This window comes from Trachypithecus francoisi, unplaced genomic scaffold (assembly GCF_009764315.1).
Source record: "Trachypithecus francoisi isolate TF-2019V2 unplaced genomic scaffold, Tfra_2.0 Lachesis_group10, whole genome shotgun sequence".
Lineage (NCBI taxonomy): Eukaryota > Metazoa > Chordata > Mammalia > Primates > Cercopithecidae > Trachypithecus > Trachypithecus francoisi.
The window spans coordinates 28,152,578-28,174,047 of NW_022681455.1; the positions used below are offsets into that span (position 1 = coordinate 28,152,578).

Genomic DNA, 21,470 nt, shown 5'->3' on the forward strand with positions numbered 1-21,470 from the left:
TTTCTAGCAGGGGGGTTCATATAGTGTTGGAAAAATATTTGGAAAAATTCTTTGTTTAAATCTCACTTTATGACATAAAGTCATTTAGTATGTCAGACTCATTAATGCATTTCAACACACAGCAGTCAGACAGGCATATACAAGGCAGAACATGCAAGAGTTGGTGACAATATCACAAGCAGGAAAAGAATCTCTACTTACTGAGGGGAGATATATACAGATTGCATGGACATCTTGGATAAGGCGAGGTTCCAGTAAGAGAGGATAGATGTAAAGACAACTGATGAGGTAGGACACACCTAAGGTTCAGTGAGGTTTGAGAGAGAGCATCAGAGAGAAGTTAGGATGGCCTAAAGAAAGAACATTTAGTAAGTGGTACTAGACTAGGTGAATATATAAAAAATAACAAGGGACATATTTTTTTTACTGGCAAAAACATTTCATTCTCTGGGTCTTCATGCAGATATATTCAAGCAATGGAAAAGAAAAATCAAACCAATATCTCTGAATTTCTCCTCCTGGGCTTCTCAAGTTGGCAACAACAGCAGGTACTACTCTTTGCACTTTTCCTGTGTCTCTATTTAACAGGGCTGTTTGGAAACTTACTCATCTTGCTGGCCATTGGCTCAGATCATTGCCTCCACACACCCATGTATTTCTTCCTTGCCAATCTGTCCTTGGTAGACCTCTGCCTTCCCTCAGCCACAGTCCCCAAGATGCTACTGAACATCCAAACCCAAACTCAAACCATCTCCTATCCCGGCTGCCTGGCTCAGATGTATTTCTCTATGATGTTTGCCAACATGGACAATTTTCTTTTTTTTTTTTTTTTTTTTTTTTTTTTTTTTTGAGACGGAGTCTCGCTCTGCCGCCCAGGCTGGAGTGCAGTGGCCGGATCTCAGCTCACTGCAAGCTCCGCCTCCTGGGTTCACGCCATCCTCCTGCCTCAGCCTCCCGAGTAGCTGGGACTACAGGCGCCCGCCAAGTCGCCCGGCTAGTTTTTTGTATTTTTAGTAGAGACGGGGTTTCACCATGTTAGCCAGGATGGTCTCGATCTCCTGACCTCGTGATCCGCCCGTCTCGGCCTCCCAAAGTGCTGGGATTACAGGCTTGAGCCACCGCGCCCGGCCAACATGGACAATTTTCTTCTCACCGTGATGGCATATGACCGTTATGTGGCCATCTGTCACCCTTTACATTACTCCACCATTATGGCCCCACGCCTCTGTGCCTCTCTGGTAGCCGTACCTTGGGTCATTGCCATTTTGAACCCTCTCTTGCACACTCTTATGATGGCCCATCTGCATTTCTGCTCTGATAATGTTATCCACCATTTCTTCTGTGATATCAACTCTCTCCTCCCTCTGTCCTGTTCTGACACCAGTCTTAATCAGTTGAGTGTTCTGGCTACGGTGGGGTTGATCTTTGTGGTACCTTCAGAGTGTACCCTGGTATCCTATGTCCTCATTGTTTCTGCTGTGATGAAAGTCCCTTCTGCCCAAGGAAAACTCAAGGCTTTCTCTACCTGTGGATCTCACCTTGCCCTGGTCATTCTTTTCTATGGAGCAATCACAGGGGTCTATATGAGCCCCTTATCCAATCACTCTGCTGAAAAAGACTCAGCTGCATCAGTCATTTTTATGGTTGTAGCGCCTGTATTGAATCCATTCATTTACAGTTTAAGAAACAATGAACTGAAGGGGACTTTAAAAAAGACCCTAAGCTACAGAAAAATCTTCTCCCAATGATTTATACAGGCTGAAAAGTGTTCAACAGGAGTCACATTTTAATGTCATTTTCATTCTCATCATACTTGCAAAGCTGTTATTAAATATTTAATTAGACTTATTACTAACCTGTTTACTACAACCCTAGGAGTAACATAATCTTATTATTAATTTGAGCTCCCTAAGATATTATTGATGTGGACAACTATTTATATATAAAGTCCCTATAACATTTGAATGCATCACTAAGACATCACACACAGCTCAGATAAATATGTGAATATACCACAGGGAGCACAAAATGGAGCGTTTTCCCAGGACTGCTCTCCTCCCAGAGTGGACTTGAGTAGGTAGCCATGTTGTTGTGCATAAAAAACACTGTAGAATAAAATTACTACATAATGAAAGATTCGAATCATAGCTGCAATGTGAGATCAAAGAGAGAGGACATTGGTGAGGGCTTACGAGGTCAAATACAGCTTCAGGAAAAAGATGACAGTTAATCTGGGTCCTGAACATGGGTACGTTTTATATAGGAATGATGACAATATTCAATACACACAAGGAAGATTTGTGGGTAAGAGGTAGCATGGTATGTTAGTATGAATAAACAATTGAAAAAATTAATCTGAATGTAGTAGAGTCCATATCAGAGACTGATGAGAGTGAGGGATAGAGTTATTTCTCACTCTGATGTTTTGCACCTATTCATGTTTTATGATTATATTGTATATATTTCCTATAATTTGTCTGTATTCCCGTGTGGAAAAAGCGAAACTTATGTCTATATCTATACAAATCTTCATGCTAGTCTTCTGAGAATTGTCTGGCATGCTATAATGTCATTTTAATGCTTAAAATTCTGAATTTGTCATTTACTCTGGACTATGTATAAAGTTATCTATATGTAGACCATATCTGAAATGAAAGCTTATGCCTTTTTGGTTTTTCATTTGGAGCTCATATCTGATTTAATTGGCTGTTTTCTGTGTCTACAATGTCTCCCAGAGCCCTGAAAAAGTACATTTTTTCATATGCTGTATATCCCAATTGTAAGTCATACAATCCAAAATATCTCTTCAAACTTGGTAAAAATATGTTCAACTATTTTATATGATACAATAATTTACAGGGAGAAGCAGAGATTTAAAATATAGAGTTGGGTAGTTGAAAAATTGCTGGGAGGGCTGGAGAACTAGACTGAGAGGCCCACAGTCAAAACAACATATAGAACCACCTCAGGAGCTGACCACCAAAGTTATTGTCACTGAACACTGGGTCTCACAGCGTGTGCCACTGACACTGCCTGCCCTGGATGCCGGATACCTATGCTAGCTTGATGCCACTGCTGACCCATAAACTGGACATTTTTGCCACTGCCACCACTACTAGAGAGATTTTCCATTGCTTCTAGTTCTTTGTACCACCTGTCATTGATTCAAATTGCAGGAAGGCTATATTTGATTAGTCAAACAGAAAACATGCCCTTGCCCTAAGTACAAGGAAGACCAAGAAAGAGAATATCTCCAATTTTCATCTGTACTGAATACCATACTGTGCCTCCCATATCCCCTTTCAGGACTGAAGAATGCACTTCTCCAGTTGCTGGGAGTGTTGTGGCTAGTAGCCTTCTCAGACAGTCCTCACTCTCAGCCCCTCTCCAGAAACTGCCCTCAGCTGGAAAGAACCGCTTGGCCCAAGGTCATGACCCCTCCATAGGGTAAGCTGAAACCAGATACTGGTCTCTTGAGGGAGTATAAAGTCCTAACCTCCTCAGGACAACTCTGAAGGGCCATGTTAGTTCTATGGGAGCAGCCAAAGCTTTTGTTGTAATTGCATCACACCCCAACTTCTCCCTTCTACCCAATGCTGCTGCCTTTACTCTCTCACAGGTGTTCATCCTGAGATCACCACCTATAAACTTCCTGTGTGTCATCTGTAACAGCACCTATAATGAAATCCAGTTAAGACATTCTCTGAATATAATTCAATAAAACTAAAAAGTAATGACATAATCAGAAAGAGAAAAGTCCTCCATTTGAAATGTTTTAAATTCTCTCCTAAGTAACTATTGACTCAAGAAGAAAATATAAACACTTAAGGATATCTGGAAAAATGACATAACCAAAACTCTACATAAGAGAAGTATGAGATGAGCTACAGCAGTGTGCAAAGGGGAATTCATAGCCATAAGCACATAAAATATAGATTTTCTAATTAATTAAGGATCCAACTGAAAGGTTAGAAAAAGACAACAAAATAAACCAAAGGGATGCACAAGAAATTAAGAGAAAATAAGAAATTAATGAATCAGAAAACAGAAAACTAAGTAAATAAATCCAAGAGATTGATATTTTAAAAACAATTAAGAAAACAGAGGCCAGGCGCACTGGCTCATGCTTGTAATCCCAGCACTTTGGGAGCGAGGTGGGTGGATCACGAGTTCAGGAGATCGAGACCATCCTGGCTAACACAGTGAAACCCCATCTCTACTAAAAAAAAATACACACACACACAAAAAATTAGCCGGGCGTGGTGGCAGGTACCTGTAGTCCCAGCTACTCAGGAGGCCGAGGCATGAGAATGGCGTGAACCTAGGAGGCAGAGCTTGAAGCGAGCCGAGATCACACCACTGCACTCCAGCCTGGGAGTCAGAGGGAGACTCCGTCTCGGAAAAATGTGGGGAAAAGAAAGAGAGATCAGAGCTCCTGCACAGCAAAAGAAACTACCATCAGAGTGAACAGGCAACCTACAGAATGGGAGAAAATTTTTGCAATCTACTCATCAGACAAAGGGCTAATATCCAGAACCTACAAAGAACTCAAACAAATTTACAAGAAAAAAACAACTCCATCAAAAAGTGGGCAAAGGATATGAACAGACACTTCTCAAAAGAAAACATTTGTGCAGCCAACAGACACATGAAAAAAATGCTCATCATCACTGGCCATCAGAGAAATGCAAATCAAAACCACAATGAGATACCATCTCACACCAGTTAGAATGGCAATCATTAAAAAGTCAGGAAACAACAAGTGCTGGAGAGGATGTGGAGAAATAGGAACACTTTTACACTGTTGGTGGGATTGTAAACTAGTTCAACCATTATGGAAAACAGTATGGCGATTCCTCAAGGATCTAGAACTAGAAGTACCATATGACTCAGCCATCCCATTACTGGGTATATACCCAAAGGATTATAAATCATGCTGCTATAAAGACACATGCACACGTATGTTTATTGCGGCACTATTCACAATAGCAAAGACTTGGAATCAACCCAATGTCCATCAGTGACAGACTGGATTAAGAAAATGTGGCACATATACACCATGGAATACTATGCAGCCATAAAAAAGGATGAGTTTGTGTCCTTTGTAGGGACATGGATGCAGCTGGAAACCATCATTCTCAGCAAACTATCGCAAGAACAGAAAACCAAACACCGCATGTTCTCACTCATAGGTGGGAACTGAACAATGAGATCACTTGGACTTGGAAAGGGGAACATCACACACTGGGGCCTATCATGGGGAGGGGGGAGGGGGGAGGGATTGCACTGGGAGTTATACCTGATGTAAATGACGAGTTGATGGGTGCTGACGAGTTGATGGGTGCAGCACACCAACATGGCACAAGTATACATATGTAACAAACCTGCATGTTATGCACATGTACCCTAGAACTTAAAGTATAATAAAAAAAGAAAAAGAAAAAGAAAGAGATCAGACTGTTACTGTGTCTATATAGAAAGAAGTAGACATAAGAGACTCCATTTTGTTGTGTATTTGAGATGCTGTCAATCTGTGACCCTACCCCCAACCTTGTCCTTCCAAGAGACATGTGCTGTGGTGACTCAAGGTTTAACGGATTTTGGGCTGTGGCAGATGTGCCTTGTTAAACAAGTGCCTGAAGGCAGTATGCTTGTGAAAAGTCATCACCATTCTCTTAATCTCAAGTACCCAGGGACACATACACTGCCAAAGGTTGCAGGGACCTCTGCCTATGAAAGGTAGGTATTGTCCAAGGTTTCTCCCCATGTGATAGCCTGAAATATGGCCTCGTGGGAAGGGAAAGACCTAATCGTCCCCCATCCTGACACCCGGGTCTGTGCTGAGGAGGATTAATGTAAGAGGAAAGAAGGCCTCTTGGCAGTTGAGATAGAGAAAAGCATCTGTCTCCTGCCCGTCACTGGGCAATGGAACATCTCTGTGTAAAACCCGATTGTATGTTCTATTTACTGAGAAAGGAGAAAACCACCTTAGGGCTGAAGGTGGGACGTGCAATGCTGCTCTTTATGCACTAAAAAGGTTTATGGAGATGTTTGCATATGCATATCAAGGCACAGCACTTTTCCTTAAATTTATTCATGTCACAGAGATCTTTATTCATGTGTCTTACTGCTGACCTTCTCCCTATGATGATCCTATTATCCTGCCACTTCCCTTTTTCTAAGATGGTAAAGATAATGATCAATAAACACTGAAGGAACTCAAAGACCGGTGCAGGCGTAGGTCCTCTGTATGCTGAGCACTGGTCCCCTGGGCACACTTTTTCTTTCCCTATACTTTCTCTCTGTGTCTCATTTCTTTTCTCAAGTCTCTCATTCCACCTAACGAGAAACACCCACAGGTGTGGAGGGGCAGGCCACCCCTTTAGAAAAAAAAAAACAAACAGAAAAGAAAACAGAGAAACTACTACCTAAACTAATTAACAAAAAAAGAGAAGAGCACAAATATACACAATAAGAAACAGAGGATATATCGACAGAAACAGAAAATGTGAAGAAACATAAAACTAAGATGTTTTACTACTTTATGCAAAAAAGTCTGGACATCTAAACAAAATGAGTAATTTTCTAGGTAAACAAATTTATCAAAACTGACAGATAAAAATCAGGACAGATTGATTTCCATAGAATGAATAAACTTTTCGAAGGACTAACATCCAAAAAGAACCAAACCTGGAAGAGTTCATAAGGTATTTATACCAAACTTAAATAATTACCAGAACATTTTTTTAAAACCTATAAAATGTATTCAGAATGAGCAATATTAATATCAACATCTGGCAGAGATTAGGCAACATTGAACTAGACAAATTCCATTCATAATTATGAGGCAAAAATATATGTAAATATTAGCAAAAGGAATCCAGCAGTGGAAAAAGGATCAATGGTCCATAAATGAAAGGCATTGTGGGGAGCACAACTATGGGCAGACATTTGGGACCAATTACAGCAAGCAAGGGCTGAAGTCACAGTGTTCCATGTAGCAGCTCAAACAATCACCCCCTAATGGAAATATGTAAGAGAATATTCTGGACTGAGCCTAGTCAGTGATCACCTCTGAAGAAACAGATACAACACACTGGAAATACTGGAAGAGAGGTCATACAAGGCTGCATACTATGTAGAAACTAGCCCAACAAGCTGGCTTACCAGTGTCCAAACAAAAGTAAAAAGGACAATAAAGAACTGTCCTATTTGTTGCCAGGCCCATCACCAGCAAGTGCCGATGACCACTAAAAACATAAAAAGAGGAGAGAAAGTCATTGACACATGGCAAATAGATTATATTGGCCCACTCTCTAAGAGAAGGGATACTGATATGCACTCACATCCATAGGCAATGTGAGTGGCCTTTTGCAAGCTTTTCCCTGTCGAAAAGCACACCAGACCTTGACTATACAGGGTCTGCAACACTTGCAATTAATGTACGGTACTTCAGAAAAATTATCAGTGATTAAGGAACACATTTCACAGGTTCCCTGATTTTAGACTGGGCAGAAAAGGAGGGCATTACATGGCAATTTCATCTGCCCTACGACGCACAGGGAACAGGACTTATAGAGAGAGAGAGGAAAAAAAAAACAAAGCTTAAAGGAATGAATTGAACTCTTGACAGGATTCCCCTCATTGACAAATTGGGCTGTGGCTTTAATGGAAGCTGTATGTTCTTGCATGGGCCCTCTGTTACGGGAGGAGAATGAGTTTATGAATGTCTGGTAGGCATAGTCTGGTGCAAAGCATGCAGGTGTGGAAAAAATTAGACACTGTCTTAAGCCCTAACTAAGTCCCACACAAATGCCCGATTTTGCAGTCCCCTGGCCTCATAAAGCCTGGGCAGGGAACACTGAGATGGGACCTGGGGAGGAAAGTGCCACCATGCTGGATTGGTATCCTTATTCCCCTGAGGTAATAGAGGCAGGAGGCCACTATCTCCCTGGACCTGACCCTCATTTTCTTTTTCAATGAAGGCTCTGGGGAGGCACAATGGCAGTGGGCAGCCAGTGCCCCCATACCAATGGGAACCAAAGTGACACCAGTACAGTGTCATCCAACCCTACCACTGTAGAGTCTACAACTCTTCCCATACTGGGCGGAGGTTCTGGTACAGCTCTCCTGGAAGATTCCCAAGGAAACCAAAATTATTGTAACAAGGCAGAGTTAATACCAGTTTTATTATGCCAGAGGATGGGAGACATCCCATGTGTTTCTAATAAATTTTTGTCATTTCACTGTTAGCTTGAGTTGCCCTCTCTTTTGCTGTTATATCATTCCCACTGGCACCTGGAAATCCTTCCAAAATGTCTTCCTGGCCTGGGGCCATCACATAGCCCACCTGCATGGCCAACCTAACTGCTGAGTGTTTGGACTTATGACCTTGAATAGCCATGTAGAAACTCCATGGTGGACTGAGCCACTACTGGGTGAAGACTGGATCTCTGTACAAACTTGGATAACTGGACAATACATATAAATAGGTACCCTAGATCCCTCTAACACCACACATGCAAATGTGAGTGATTGAGATATGACATTGAACAACTACAGACAAAATTTAAGTTTTTCCCTAAACATGTCCCACAGGAGGCAACCATCAAAGTGAAAACTGCCCTGAAGAGCACCAGTTTCTGGCAATGGAGATCATACTGGCAAATGTGGGATGGCTTTCTTTAGCTCATCCCTACAGCAAGGATGCTCTCTTGAGTTGCAGAGATCTGTTAGGAACAACTTAATCACGCTAAAGACATTCAGGTAATACCTAAGGTATTCTCCTAGTACCTAGGTTTCCTCCCAACTGCCCAATGCCAATACACCATTATCCTTAAGGACACAGATTGATTTGTCACGAACAGTCTTGTAGGCCAGGAATATACTGAATTGCCCCAAATGGTACCCAGTGGCTCTGTGCTACTAACCTCCGTCCCAGGCTTCCCCTGGGGTGGCTTGGATGACTCCAGAATCTCTGACACCATTCCTGTATCCCTCAATGAGTCCATCTGGAGAATTCAGTGGAGTAGGTCTGTTTTTTCTTGGTGGGATTACTTATTGACTATATTTGTGCCTCCAGTAGGTTCTTCTGATATCATGTAGAAGCTGGAAGCCCTTCAGAGATTTGTCTCCACAGCTTTGAATGACACCAAACATGGTATGGAGGCCTTGAACATTGAAAAAGCAGCAATGAAAAAAGTGGTCTACAAAACCAAATGGCCCTAGAGATGCTGACATCTGTGCAAGGGGCAACCTGCACCCTTTTCAAAAGTGAACATTGTGTGTATATTCCAGACAAAGAAGCTGAAGTTAATCAATCCATCCTTCACTTATAAAAGCAATTACAGCTTAATGACCGCATAGGGTATGCCTAGTGGTCTACACAAAGTCATGTTTTCCAGGATGGGGTCCTTGGTGGAAAGCTCTGCTAGCAAGCATTTTAGAAAATGTGATTTTAGATCTTGTCATGTGCACTTGTATTTACTGTTAACATAGGTTTTGTTTGCTGTGTTTCATAAAGCCAGGGGAAAGAAATTGCCAATGATCCCACCCTTTCTGACCAGCTCAGGGAACATATAGGAAGAGATGGGCATGTGAAATTGTAAGAGCCAATCAGGAAAATGGATTGCAGGATCTCTGACTGGAAATCACAGAGCCTTGACTATTCTGTGACTGAAAATCAGAGTGCCTTGACCTCTCTTTGACCTAGCCAGCTGCAGATTTTTCCCAGCATGCTTGAACCCAAACTTGGGTCTTGAACATTCTCAGGCACTGATAAAGGTATCTAAGTTGTCGCCAAAAACACTGAAAGAAACTAGCTCTGGCCCTGAGCCAAATTCTTTAAACCCTCATATAAACTCCATACCCTGACCCCCTCACTGCAGACATATCTAGGTAGAACACCCCTTTTCTCTTCTATCCATGGGGAGGATTTCTGCAACATGATGTAAGTTCCCTCAATATATGTTTTAGACTGATCACTTTGGCACATAGTGCTTCTTTCTTTGGAATTCCAACCAGCCCCAACTAGGACAGTTTTGGGCACTCCCTTGTGTGAACTCCCCTGCCACCACTTTTGAGGGACAAAACAGTACATATCTAATAGAATCATCTTGTTAAAAAGCAAGGGAACAACAAATACGAAATTTGTGATAGTATTTCCTCAGATGAGAGGTAGTACAGAGAGGGACTAGAAAAAGAGTAGTACTAAATCTAAGTTGTTGTCAATCTATAGTTCTTATAGATCAGGTAATGGATTAAAAAACGTTCATACTTTAAGGTCACGCACGGACCAATGACAGCCAGTGGTTATAATTAATACCATTTTGAATATCTGAGTTCCACTGGAGTAAGGGGATGAATCAAACAAGGCCTTAGAAGAAAAGTTGTATGGGAATGCAGGAAGGTTTTGCAGAGGAGGTGAAGTTTCAGTTGCATCCCTGCTGCGTGGGCTTCAATTTCACCGTCTGAGATTTAAATAGAGGCAGGAGTCACTCAGGCTAGAGTGCAGTGGTGCAATCACAGCTCACTATTGCAGCCACCACTTCCTGGACTCAGGCGATCCACCTGCCTCAGCTTCGTGAGTAGCTGGGAGTACAGGTGCACTCCACAACCCTCGACTTTTTTTTTTTTTTAATTTTTGTAGAGACGAGGTCCCAGCTATGTTGCCCAGGCTGGTCTTGAACTCCTGCATTCAATTAATCCTCCCACGTTTGCCTCACAAAGTGGGGAATCAGAAAAGTGAGCCAACACACTAGTGTTAAAAAATAAAAACAAAAGCAAGAATCTGACATACAGAGCCAGGTCTCTTCAAGGGTCTCTTCATAGCCCTTCTCAGGCTTGTACGCCTCATAAGAAAACTATCACATATGACTGCAAAACCCACCTTACACCAAAAATACTTCTGCAAGGACATCTGCCCAGCAACTGTTTGTCTAACCTCAGACTGGTGTCATCCTTGTTACCAATCTTTGTAGTCAAGGATAATAATTTCAAAACAATCACATAAACCTCCTCATTCTTCCTTTAAAAACCTTTGTCTTCCCTTATCTCCCTGAAGAGAAACATAGTTTACTCTGGCAAGTCTATTCTTTAATGCAATTTCCTATTCCCGAATAAATTTTTTTTTTTTTTTTTTTTTTTTTAGATGGAGTCTTGCTCTGACGCCTAGGCTGGAGTGCAGTGGCATGATCTTGGCTCACTGCAACCTTCACTTCCTGGGTTCAAGCGATACTCCTGTCTCAGCCTCCCAAGTAGCTGGGACTACAGGCGCTCGCCACCACACCCAGCAAATTTTTATATTTTTAGTAGAGACGGGGTTTCACCATGTTGGCCAGGCTGGCCTTGAATTCCTTGTTAAATACAGTGAGTTCTAAATTTCTCTTCAAAGAACCAGTATGTCAGTACTTCAGTTCTTTGTTCTCCATTTTAAAGTTTAACTTCCTCGTTTTCCTCATCTCCTTGCCTCTAGTTTCAGTAAACGACCTTTTCCGCCAGTTCTAATCAGTAGTAGTTCCCAACTGTTTCCCTGGTGACCTGCTCCGTCCTGAGTCACCCCTGGTCACCTGCTGTGTCGTGAGTCACCCCTGGTGACCTGCTCTGACCTGAGTCACCTTTAGTCACCTGTTCCGTAACCGTCCTTCGCGCCGAAACTACTCACCTCACCACCCCGGCTCATACCCCTGCTCTCTTTAAAATAGCCAATCGGAATTAACTTAGACTGTGCGGTCCAACCCTAGCCAGCACGGGAACGACACAGCACTAGGGACTACCTGCGCCAGGGATAAGAACTCCTTCCCCTCCTTTGATCAGGTGTGCTCTAGCCATTGCTCTATCCGTGAGACGCACCCTTCTATAGAAGTAAGTTGCTTTGCTGAGAAAATTTGTGCTCGAGTGTATATATATATATATATTTTTTCCTTCTTCTTTTTCTGAGACCCAGTCTCACTCTGTCACCCAAGCTGGAGTGCAGTGGCGTGGTCTCGGCTCACTGCAAGTCCCGCCTCCCGGGTTCAAGCGAGTCTCCTGCCTCAGCCTCCCAAGCAGCTGGGACTACAGGGGCGTGCCACCACGCCTGGCAATTTTTTTTTTTTTTTTTGTATTTTCAGTAGATACAGGGTGTCACCCTGCAAGCCAAGATAGTCTCGATCTTCTGACCTCGTGATACGCCCGCCTCGGCCTCCCAAAGTGCTGGGATTACAGGCGTGAGCCACCGCGCCCGGCCAACGTCATTTTCTTTTCGAGAGTCCCCTCTGTTATTTAGCGAGACACACTACTACAATGGAGAAAAAAGACGCCTCCTCCTTCAAGCCCTGAGAGCTTCAGGACTTTGGCGAAAAGTCTGCGCCTGAAGCGACCCAGGAAGGATTCTTGGAATCGTAGTCCAAAGGCATCCCGTCTTCTGCGCAGACTCACAAGTCCCTGTGGACGGAATCCTTGAAGTGTAGTGCCGCTCAGTCCTTCCACCGGAAGTGTCCGATCGGAATCAGCCCCGTCCGAGAGGTGAGTCCGGGTTTGGGGACCCAGACGTCCAGCCCCGTTTCCCCCTCCAAACATCCAGTCCCTCTCATATTGCCTTTGAAATTAGCAGCCTCTGGGTGACTAGACCTTGGACCTCAGAGGAATCCCGGAGAAAGGTGGAACCAGCTTCGGCGTTGGGAGGGCAGGCGCGCTTACGTATTTAGTGAGGGTTTGGCGGTCTCCATAGTTACTTCCGCCGCGCGTGACGTCATAGTGGAGCGCTGAGAGGGCGTGGTGGCGTGGGGTGGGGGCTGTCCTGCTGATCCTGAATTTGGGGTCACTGGTAAGAGGAGTCGCCCATTCCAGCCAGGTGGAACGGGGAGGGGTGTCAAATGTCTCGGATCTGTCATTGTCTGCCAAAAGAAACTGCTGTGACGACCATCCCCAGTCCCCTGCTTCCCTTGGGAAGAGTAACTGCCCTTTTGTAGGACACTTGGGGACAACCCTGGCTTGTCCTGAAATTTATCGACACGGTAAATAGTATTTACTGTGTACCGAGGATGCAGTGAAACCAACACTGACCTCCTACCCTTGAGAAACACAAGGTACTATGGGAGCCTTTACCAGCATGCCCCTTGAAGCCTCTGTTCCGCTTTGTGGTCTCTACCGGATTTCCCCTGACTCTCTCCTCCTCCACCAACAAAACTCTCACCCGTCTTCCCCTCCTCCATATACCCATCAAGGCATGTTCATCCATCAGGAGCCCTCCTCTTTAACCTCCACCTTTCTTATAATTAATTACTCGTTCCTCTCTGTTGTCCTAGCGTTTGTTTACACTTCTGCTTACCCATTTTTGTAAGTCCTCCTAACACAGTATTATAAGGCACTAGATGCTCAATAAATATTTATTAAAGCTACTAACTTTAGGGGGACTAGGTTTTAAATGGATGAGAAATGATAAAACACCTGGAGATAGGACTATCGGCTGAGATAACTTCGTAGAACCAGCTGCTTAGCATAATTGAAGTTTCATTCGGATTATATGGGCCTACTTTATACCCATCTTACTATGGTAAATGAGATCATGCTCAATAAGCATTAGGACACTACTTAGTTAGGGCATCTAGGAAACATAACAAGAAACATCAAAGGAATGGCCCAGTAAAATATAAGGGATTGAGACTCTCTGGTTAATATACCATGGAACTAACCCCCCCCCCAACTTTTTTTTATCATTGATAAATTTTGTTCTTATACTCACTCAAACTGTTTGTTTTCCAAGGTTCAGTCTGAACCTGTGATATTTATTTCATACTCTTGGAGAATTAATACTGATAGATATCTTCAACTACCCTTTTCATGAATCTTGTCTGCGGAGACCAACTCGGTCGTAGAGACCCTAACCCAGGCGCTAGAGAAATTAAAGACACACCACAGAAATATAGAATGTGAAGTGGGAAATCAGGGGTCTTACAGCCTCCGGAGCTGAGAGCCTTGAACAGAGATTTACCCACGTTTATTGACAGCACGCCAGTCATAAGATTTACTAAAAGTATGTTAATGAATATATATTAAATATTCATATAAAGTTAATTTCTTGCAAATGTTAAGTAAATGCACATTGAATTTAATCTCTATATGTTTAAAAATGTATAGATATATGCATAAAAGAAATAAATTCATCTAAATATTAGTAGCATTTAAAAAAAAAGGATTCCTTATGGGAAATAAAGGGATGGGCCTAAATAAAGGGATGGGCTCTGGCTAGTTATCTGCAGCATGAATATGTCCTTAAGGCACAGATCGCTCATGCTATTGTTTGTGCACAGTTTAAGAACTCCTTAAGCCATTTACCACTCTGGGTGGGCCATGTGTTCCTTGCCCTCATTCCAGTAAACACCTTCCAGCGAGGGCATCAAGGCCATCACAAGCATGTCACAGTGCTGCAGAGATTTTGTTTATGGCCAGTTTTGGGGCCAGTTTATGGCCAGATTTGGGGGCCTGTTCCCAACACTTGTCAAAATCTGTCTTCCCATTCCAAGTTCTTTTCCATTATTGAAATATCATTGTTTCTGTTGGAAATATTTTTCCAAGTAGATGTCTTATTATCATCTTAAATACAGATCATCCAAAAACAGAAGTCATCTGAAACTTTCCAAATTTTTCCTTTCATTCAATCAACAAATATGAAGCCTTAAGAACACTTAAGAATGCATGGTCCTTAACCTCATGGAACAGCAATCAGTTGATGAAAAAAACAGCCAAACAACTAAAAATAATACAAGGACTTATATATTCATATATGTATGTGTTAGGAATTGTAAGAACTCAGACTAGAGTTGAGCAGTTTCTTAACAGAGGCAGTAGAATTCTTAGTCACTCCAGCCACCACACCCTGTAAGCTGATCTCACCATCAACCTGCTGCTTATTCCCACTTCCTCAACTCTGTTCCTGTCCTTTCCTTTCTGAATCTTTCTCATCCTTTATTGACCAGTTTAAGCCCTATGTTAAATACAGTGAGTTCTAAATTTATCTTCAAAGAATTATTATGTCAGTATGTTCAGTTCTTTGCTCTCCATTTTAAAGTTTAACCTCGTCTCCTTGCCCCTAGTTTCAGTAAACAACCTTTTCCACCAGTTCTAATCAGTAGTTCACATCTATTCCCCTGGTCACCTGCTCTGACCTGAGTCACCCCTGGTCACCTGCTCTGACCTGCATCACCTTAGTTACCCGTTCCATAACTGTCCTTCCTGCTGAAAGTGCTCACCCCACCACTCTGGTTCATACCCCTGCTCTCTTTAACATAGCCAATCGGAATTAGCTTAGACTGTGCAGTCTAACCCTAGCCAATAGGGGAACGACACAGCAGTAAGGGCTACCTGCGTCAGTGATAAGAACCCCTTCCTCTCCCTTGTTCAGGTGTGCTCTCGCCATTGCTCCATCTGTGAGACACACCTTTCTATAGAAGCCAAGTTGCCTTGATGAGAAAATTCATGTTTGAGTGCTGTTTCTTTTGCCGCACCAAAAATTTATTTCTAACACCCACCACCTCTGGGAAATACCTTCTACCTTTCACAGTCTCTTCCCACCGCAGGACAGTTAGAACATTCAGCATCTCCACCATAAATTCATTTTATACTTCTATATTCAACATTTAACAAACATGTGCAATGTATATGTCATGTTAAATGTTTTCTCATTTAAATCTTTTATTTCCATGTTTTATCATTTCTTCCCAACTAGTTCACAAACTCAAACACTTCTTGTTTAATCCATTAAGCTGTATATTAGAATACAGATTTTCCAGGCATATGCCATACTGACCAAGTTACCATCTCTAGGAGCAGGGCCCAAGTCAGCATCTCCAGAGGTAGGGTCTAAGAACCTGTTTCTACCAAAGATCCCATATGATGATTAGGCAGCAAGCCCAGTGTCATATTCAGACTTTCTTGTAAACCATTGCTATACAACTTATAGCCCAACACTTTGCTTGTGATAAGATTCTTAATAAAATGTATGTGATTTCATCAGTCAGTAGTCAACTTAGTGAAATGTTCAGTAAAAGAACCTCAGGCCTGGCACGGTGGCTCACACCTGTAATCCCAGCACTTTGGGAGGCCGAGGTGGGCAGTGGGCAGGTCACAAGGTCAGGAGTTTGAGACCAGCTTGGCCAACATGGTGAAACCCCATATCTACCAAAAATACAAAAACATTAGCCAGGTGTGGTGATGTGCATCTGAAATCCTAGCTACTCAGGAGGCTAAAGCAGGAGAATCACTGGAACCTGGGAGGCGGAGGTTGCAGTGAGCCGAGATTGTGCCATTGCACTCCAGCCTGGGTGACAGAGTGAGACTCCCTCTCAAAAAACAAACAAACAAAAAAAGAACCTCATACTTTCATGAATACAGTGGCTTCTGTCTTTTCCTATTACTACCCACCCTAGAAATGAAGAACATATTCATCTCTACAGTGTTCAGCAGGTCATTCTGCTCAGAAGAATTGACTCCTCTTCAATGACTCCTTAGTGCCTAAAAGATAAACTCCAAATTCATGAACTTGACATTTGTTGTTTTCTACAGTGACATCTCCAAGCTTTGCCTCGATAATTTTCTTATACAAACCTACTAAACGTTTTGCTTTCCCACTTCTGTATTCCTACCCTTACCCAATTGTTCAGACTGTTTCTCTGTTTGTAATTTCCTATTTCTTTCTCTCCCACATCCCAGTCAAATCTTTTCTGTTCTTCAGAATTTCATTTTTTCATTAAGCTTCCCTTGACAACTGCAACCATCTATATTTTTCCCATCTCCTATTTTATGAAGCACTTCTATCATTTTTCTTTTTCATCCTTATTTTCTCTGTGACTTTTAAAATTTAATAACATGTACTTTGTTAATATTTAGTATTACATTTAAGTTTATTGTTTCTAATTTAAATTCTTATTTTTAAATTTAAACGTTAAGCTATCTTGAAGCAGAAATCATAACAGTTGTATTCTACAAACCAAGTATGTCAGTGCTTTTGCATATAATAAATGCCCAGTAAATTTTTGTGTAATGGAGAATGATGATTTTTATTACGTGGTCTTTCATCTTCTTAGACAGTAATAGTAATTTTTGATCCCTCAGGAGGACTCTTGAAACTAAAGCAGACCCTTTCCAAAGCAGTTCTGATAATATATTCTTTCCACATATGGCTACGGAATCAAAGAAAGCTGCAGCCCAGAACTCTCCAGAGGATGAAGGACTTTTGATAGTGAAGATAGAAGAGGAAGAATTTATCCACAGGCAGGACGCTTGCTTACAGAGAAGTGAACTTCTTAAGCAGGAGCTCTGCAGGCAGCTTTTTAGGCAGTTCTGCTACCAGGATTCTCCTGGACCTCGTGAGGCACTGAGCCAGCTCCGGGAGCTCTGTTGTCAGTGGTTGAAGCCGGAGATCCATACCAAGGAACAGATTCTGGAACTGCTGGTGCTGGAGCAGTTCCTGACCAGCCTGCCAGGAGGTTTGCAGGCCTGGGTGCATGAACATTACCCAGAGAGTGGAGAGGAGGCAGTGACCATAGTGGAAGATTTGGAAAGAGGCACTGATAAAGCAGTACTCCAGGTACATACGGGATGGGAGATCTAACACCTCCATAATGGATAAAGTCCCACAATGGGAGGAGAGGCCTGAGATTGCATATCTAGCTTGCAGGAGCTATTGGTTGAATGTGCATTTATGTCTCCTTTCCTGTCTGTTTGATTCCACGTGACATTTTACAAATGACTCAGACTCGATTCTTCCTTCCCCAGTTTTGTATTCCTATGGGAGTTTCTCTTCGTTGTTAGAAGATGTTTAACACAGGGATTCTTTTATAAGTCCAAATGTACTTTATTTTTCTCAGGTTCAAGCCCATGAACATGGACAAGAAATATTCAGGAAAAAAGTGTCACCACCTGGACCAGCACTTGGTGTCCAGTTACAGCCAGTGGAAACCAAGGCCCATTTTGATTCATCAGAACCCCAGCTCCTATGGGACTGTGGTAAGGGGCAGAATGCCATACAGTGCACATCACTAAAGAAACAAGAGAATGAATCTCCCTTCACAAACTAGTCTTGGTAACTGTAGGTGGTCCTTTCCTTTATTACCCAATGAAAAGAGAGAACTTGTGGCCAGGTGCGGTGACTCATGCCTATAATCCTAGCACTTTGGGAGGCCGAGGCAGGCAGATCATGAAGTCAGGAGATTGAGACCATCCTGGCTAACATGGTGAAATCCCGTCTGTACTAAAAAATTAGCTGGGCATGGTGGCAGGCACCTGTAGTCCCAGCTACTCGGGAGGCTGAGGCAGGAGAATGGTGTGAACCCAGGAGGAGGAGCTTGCAGTGAGCCAAGATCGCGCCACCGCACTCCAGCCTCGGTGACAGAGCGAGACTCCATCTCAAAAAGAAAAAAAAAAATGAAAAGAGAGAACTTGTTTTCCTGTGAGTCTTTGGCCAATTGTGGGGGAAAAGATAATTTTGTTCCTTATCCAGAATATTTCCAAAACACAGAACATTTTTATGATATGACCAAATTAAAAGAAATAAAAGTGAATGAGTGAGAAAATATCATAAAAAGACAAAAGAAGCAAAAGAAAAAGAAATACATGGGCAGAAGCAAAACATGTTCATAGAGAAGTACATATAATGATCAAGAGAAACAGATACACGATGATATACTGAGAAATAGTATATAATTCACAAGTAACATAGACCGTGGTCCATATTTTTCCTCTTATGCTCTTGGTCTTATAAAGCTCTTTTACACTTTTATAGGAAGTTAGCTATACTTCTAGAGACTACTTCCATAGACTACGCATCTCTGTTCTAAAACTCATCTATTTAAAAGATTCATAGATACAGTATCACTTAAGGTGTGAATGGTCCCTATAGTAAACCCAAGAATAACTTACTGTTTGTTTGTTTGTTTGTTTGTTTTGTTTTGTTTTGTTTTTTTCTGAGACGGAATCTTGCTCTGTCACCCAGGCTGGAGTGCAGTGGCGTGATCTCGGCTTACTGCAACCTCTGTTTCCTGGGTTCAAGCAATTCTCCTGCCTCAGCCTCCCGAGTAGCTGGGATTACATGTGCCTGCCACCAAGCCTGGCTAATTTTGGTATTTTTAGTAGAGACGGGGTTTCACCATGTTGGCCAGGCTGGTCTCAAACTCCTGACCTCGTGATCCACCTGCCTCAGCCTTACAGAGTACTGGGATTACAGACATGAGCCACCGCACCCAGCCACCATTAATTTTTAATAAATTTCTACACATTCTGCCTTCAGGTTTGTTCTGGAAACATCTCCATCTATCCTATATAAAATTGTAAATTTCCTTCACCCCACGAACAGCACTCCCTCTTTCCTGCCCTAGCATATTGTAGACAAAGGATACCTTATAACAAAGAAGGGCAGTTCAACTCCAGCATGGTATAGAGTTGTGAGCTACAAGGTGGGATTTGTGAAGACTAGATCATAAATGGATCTTGGAAACCAGGCTGGGGAGTTTAGTCTTGTAACAAAAAAGAGAGAGAGAGAGAGAGAGATTCAAGGTTTTTGAGTAGAGTATGTAAGGATGACAGTGTTTAATGACCATTAGTCTAGTAAGGATCTTTAGGATAACTAGGAAGAAGAAAAGTGCAGTCAAAACAGCAAGGAGGCAGTTACAGTCTAGATAGGAAATGGTGAGGTTGAAGGCTATAGCAATGGTAGCAGAAATGTAAAGGAAGGGATTTATACAAGGGACACTTAGCGGACAGAGATGACAGGATTTAGAAGACTGATTAACCATGGAATATGAGGAAGAAATAGACGATAGTTGGATGGAAGTTTTCTCACACATACTTCAGAGTAACTTATAGCTTTACTTTTCTTGTGTTCTCATCTGCTTTCTTTGAGGTAGTGCCTCCATTTTCCCTCTAGAAATGTATCATAGATCCAAGGTTCCCAAGATCCCCTTCAGTCAACATTGTAGAGTTCCTTCTCCTTACTCTGTCTCCCCCTATCTCTTGAGTTCTTGCTGATGGCAATCCTCCTCCCAGTCTTTTCTAATATATATGCTTCACATGTCTGATTCCTCTCTCTGCCAACCACTGCAGGCATTACTTGTTCTTACCAATGTTTCTTTCATTCCTGTCATCCTCTTTCCTTCTATCATTCCTCTTATATGAAAGATCATATATTAAAGTGGGCATATCAATATGTAACTATCTTGAGCATGCTGCAAAATTTTCTTTCTTCTAGTGCAGCAAACAGGTGATATTTACCTCTTTCTTTTTTATTTTAGATAATGAGAGTGAAAACAGTAGATCCATGCCAAAGCTGGAAATTTTTGAAAAAATTGAATCACAGAGAATTACATCTGGAAGAATCTCAGGATACATATCAGAAGCATCTGGTGAATCTCAAGACATCTGTAAGTCTGCAGGCAGGGTAAACAGGCAATGGGAAAAAGAATCAGGGGAGTCTCAGAGACTGTCATCTGCCCAGGATGAAGGTTTTGGTAAAATCCTCGCCCACAAAAATACAGTCAGAGGTGAAATAATAAGCCATGATGGATGTGAGAGATTAAATCTGAACTCAAATGAATTCACACATCAGAAATCTTGTAAACATGGTACCTGTGACCAGAGCTTCAAATGGAACTCAGATTTTATTAACCCTCAAAGAATTTATGCTGGAGAAAAAATTCACCAATATGGAAAATCTTTCAAGAGTCCAAAACTTGCTAAACATGCAGCAGTTTTCAGTGCAGATAAAACTCATCAGTGTAATGAATGTGGGAAAGCTTTCAGGCACAGCTCAAAACTTGCTAGGCATCAGAGAATCCACACTGGAGAGAGACGCTATGAATGTAATGAATGTAGGAAAAGCTTTGCAGAGAGCTCAGATCTTACTAGACATCGGCGAATTCACACTGGGGAAAGACCCTTTGGGTGCAAAGAATGTGGGAGAGCATTCAACCTGAACTCACATCTTATCCGGCATCAGAGAATTCACACCAGAGAGAAACCCTATGAGTGTAGTGAATGTAGGAAAACCTTCCGAGTGAGCTCACATCTTATTCGACACTTTAGAATTCACACTGGAGAAAAACCCTATGAATGCAGTGAGTGTGGAAGAGCCTTCAGTCGGAGCTCAAACCTTAGTCAACACCAGAGAATTCACATGAGGGAAAACCTATTAATGTAAGTGACTTAAATTTGTATGTAAATGCTGAGGAAATGACACAATATGAAAAATATTAAATAAAAAATAAATATTGGGCAAGATGAAAGACTGAAAGACCAGTGTCTGGTCTTCATCTGTGTGTGTGTGCTTTCTGTGAGACTGATGATGTACCCCTTCTTTCATTGACTACTAAAGTCAAACCAAAAGAGCTACATTTAGGGGGCCTAATAAATAGGGTAGTCTATGGCAGTGCAATATAAAGAAATAGAGACTGGGGAAACAAGCATGATTACAATGTGGGAAGAAAATAAAGATTTAGGTA

General features: G+C 42.1%; 2 protein-coding genes across 2 annotated transcripts; both read left to right on the forward strand.

The window, feature by feature from the left end:
- The first annotated feature begins 476 nt into the window (after positions 1 to 476).
- Positions 477 to 4,198, forward strand: LOC117088673 (olfactory receptor 1F12). Its single transcript, XM_033219875.1, is given in 4 exon segments — positions 477 to 803; positions 1,134 to 1,724; positions 4,105 to 4,148; positions 4,150 to 4,198. Coding segments are annotated over 4 exon segments (1,011 nt in total).
- Positions 4,199 to 17,155: 12,957 nt separating this feature from the next.
- ZNF165 (zinc finger protein 165) lies at positions 17,156 to 21,262 on the forward strand. Its single transcript, XM_033216488.1, has 3 exons — positions 17,156 to 17,566; positions 17,847 to 17,985; positions 20,265 to 21,262. The coding sequence occupies exons 1-3, from the start codon at positions 17,156 to 17,158 to the stop codon at positions 21,167 to 21,169; spliced, it is 1,455 nt and encodes a 484-aa protein (XP_033072379.1). The 3' UTR covers positions 21,170 to 21,262.
- Positions 21,263 to 21,470: the final 208 nt, after the last annotated feature.

Coding starts and splice junctions, on each gene's coding strand:
- ZNF165 (XM_033216488.1), top strand. CDS start 17,156: ATGGCTACGGAATCAAAGAAAGCTGCAGCCCAGAACTCTCCAGAGGAT. Junction 17,567..17,846: donor CTGATAAAGCAGTACTCCAG/GTACATACGGGA, acceptor TATTTTTCTCAG/GTTCAAGCCCATGAACATGG. Junction 17,986..20,264: donor CCAGCTCCTATGGGACTGTG/GTAAGGGGCAGA, acceptor TTTTTATTTTAG/ATAATGAGAGTGAAAACAGT.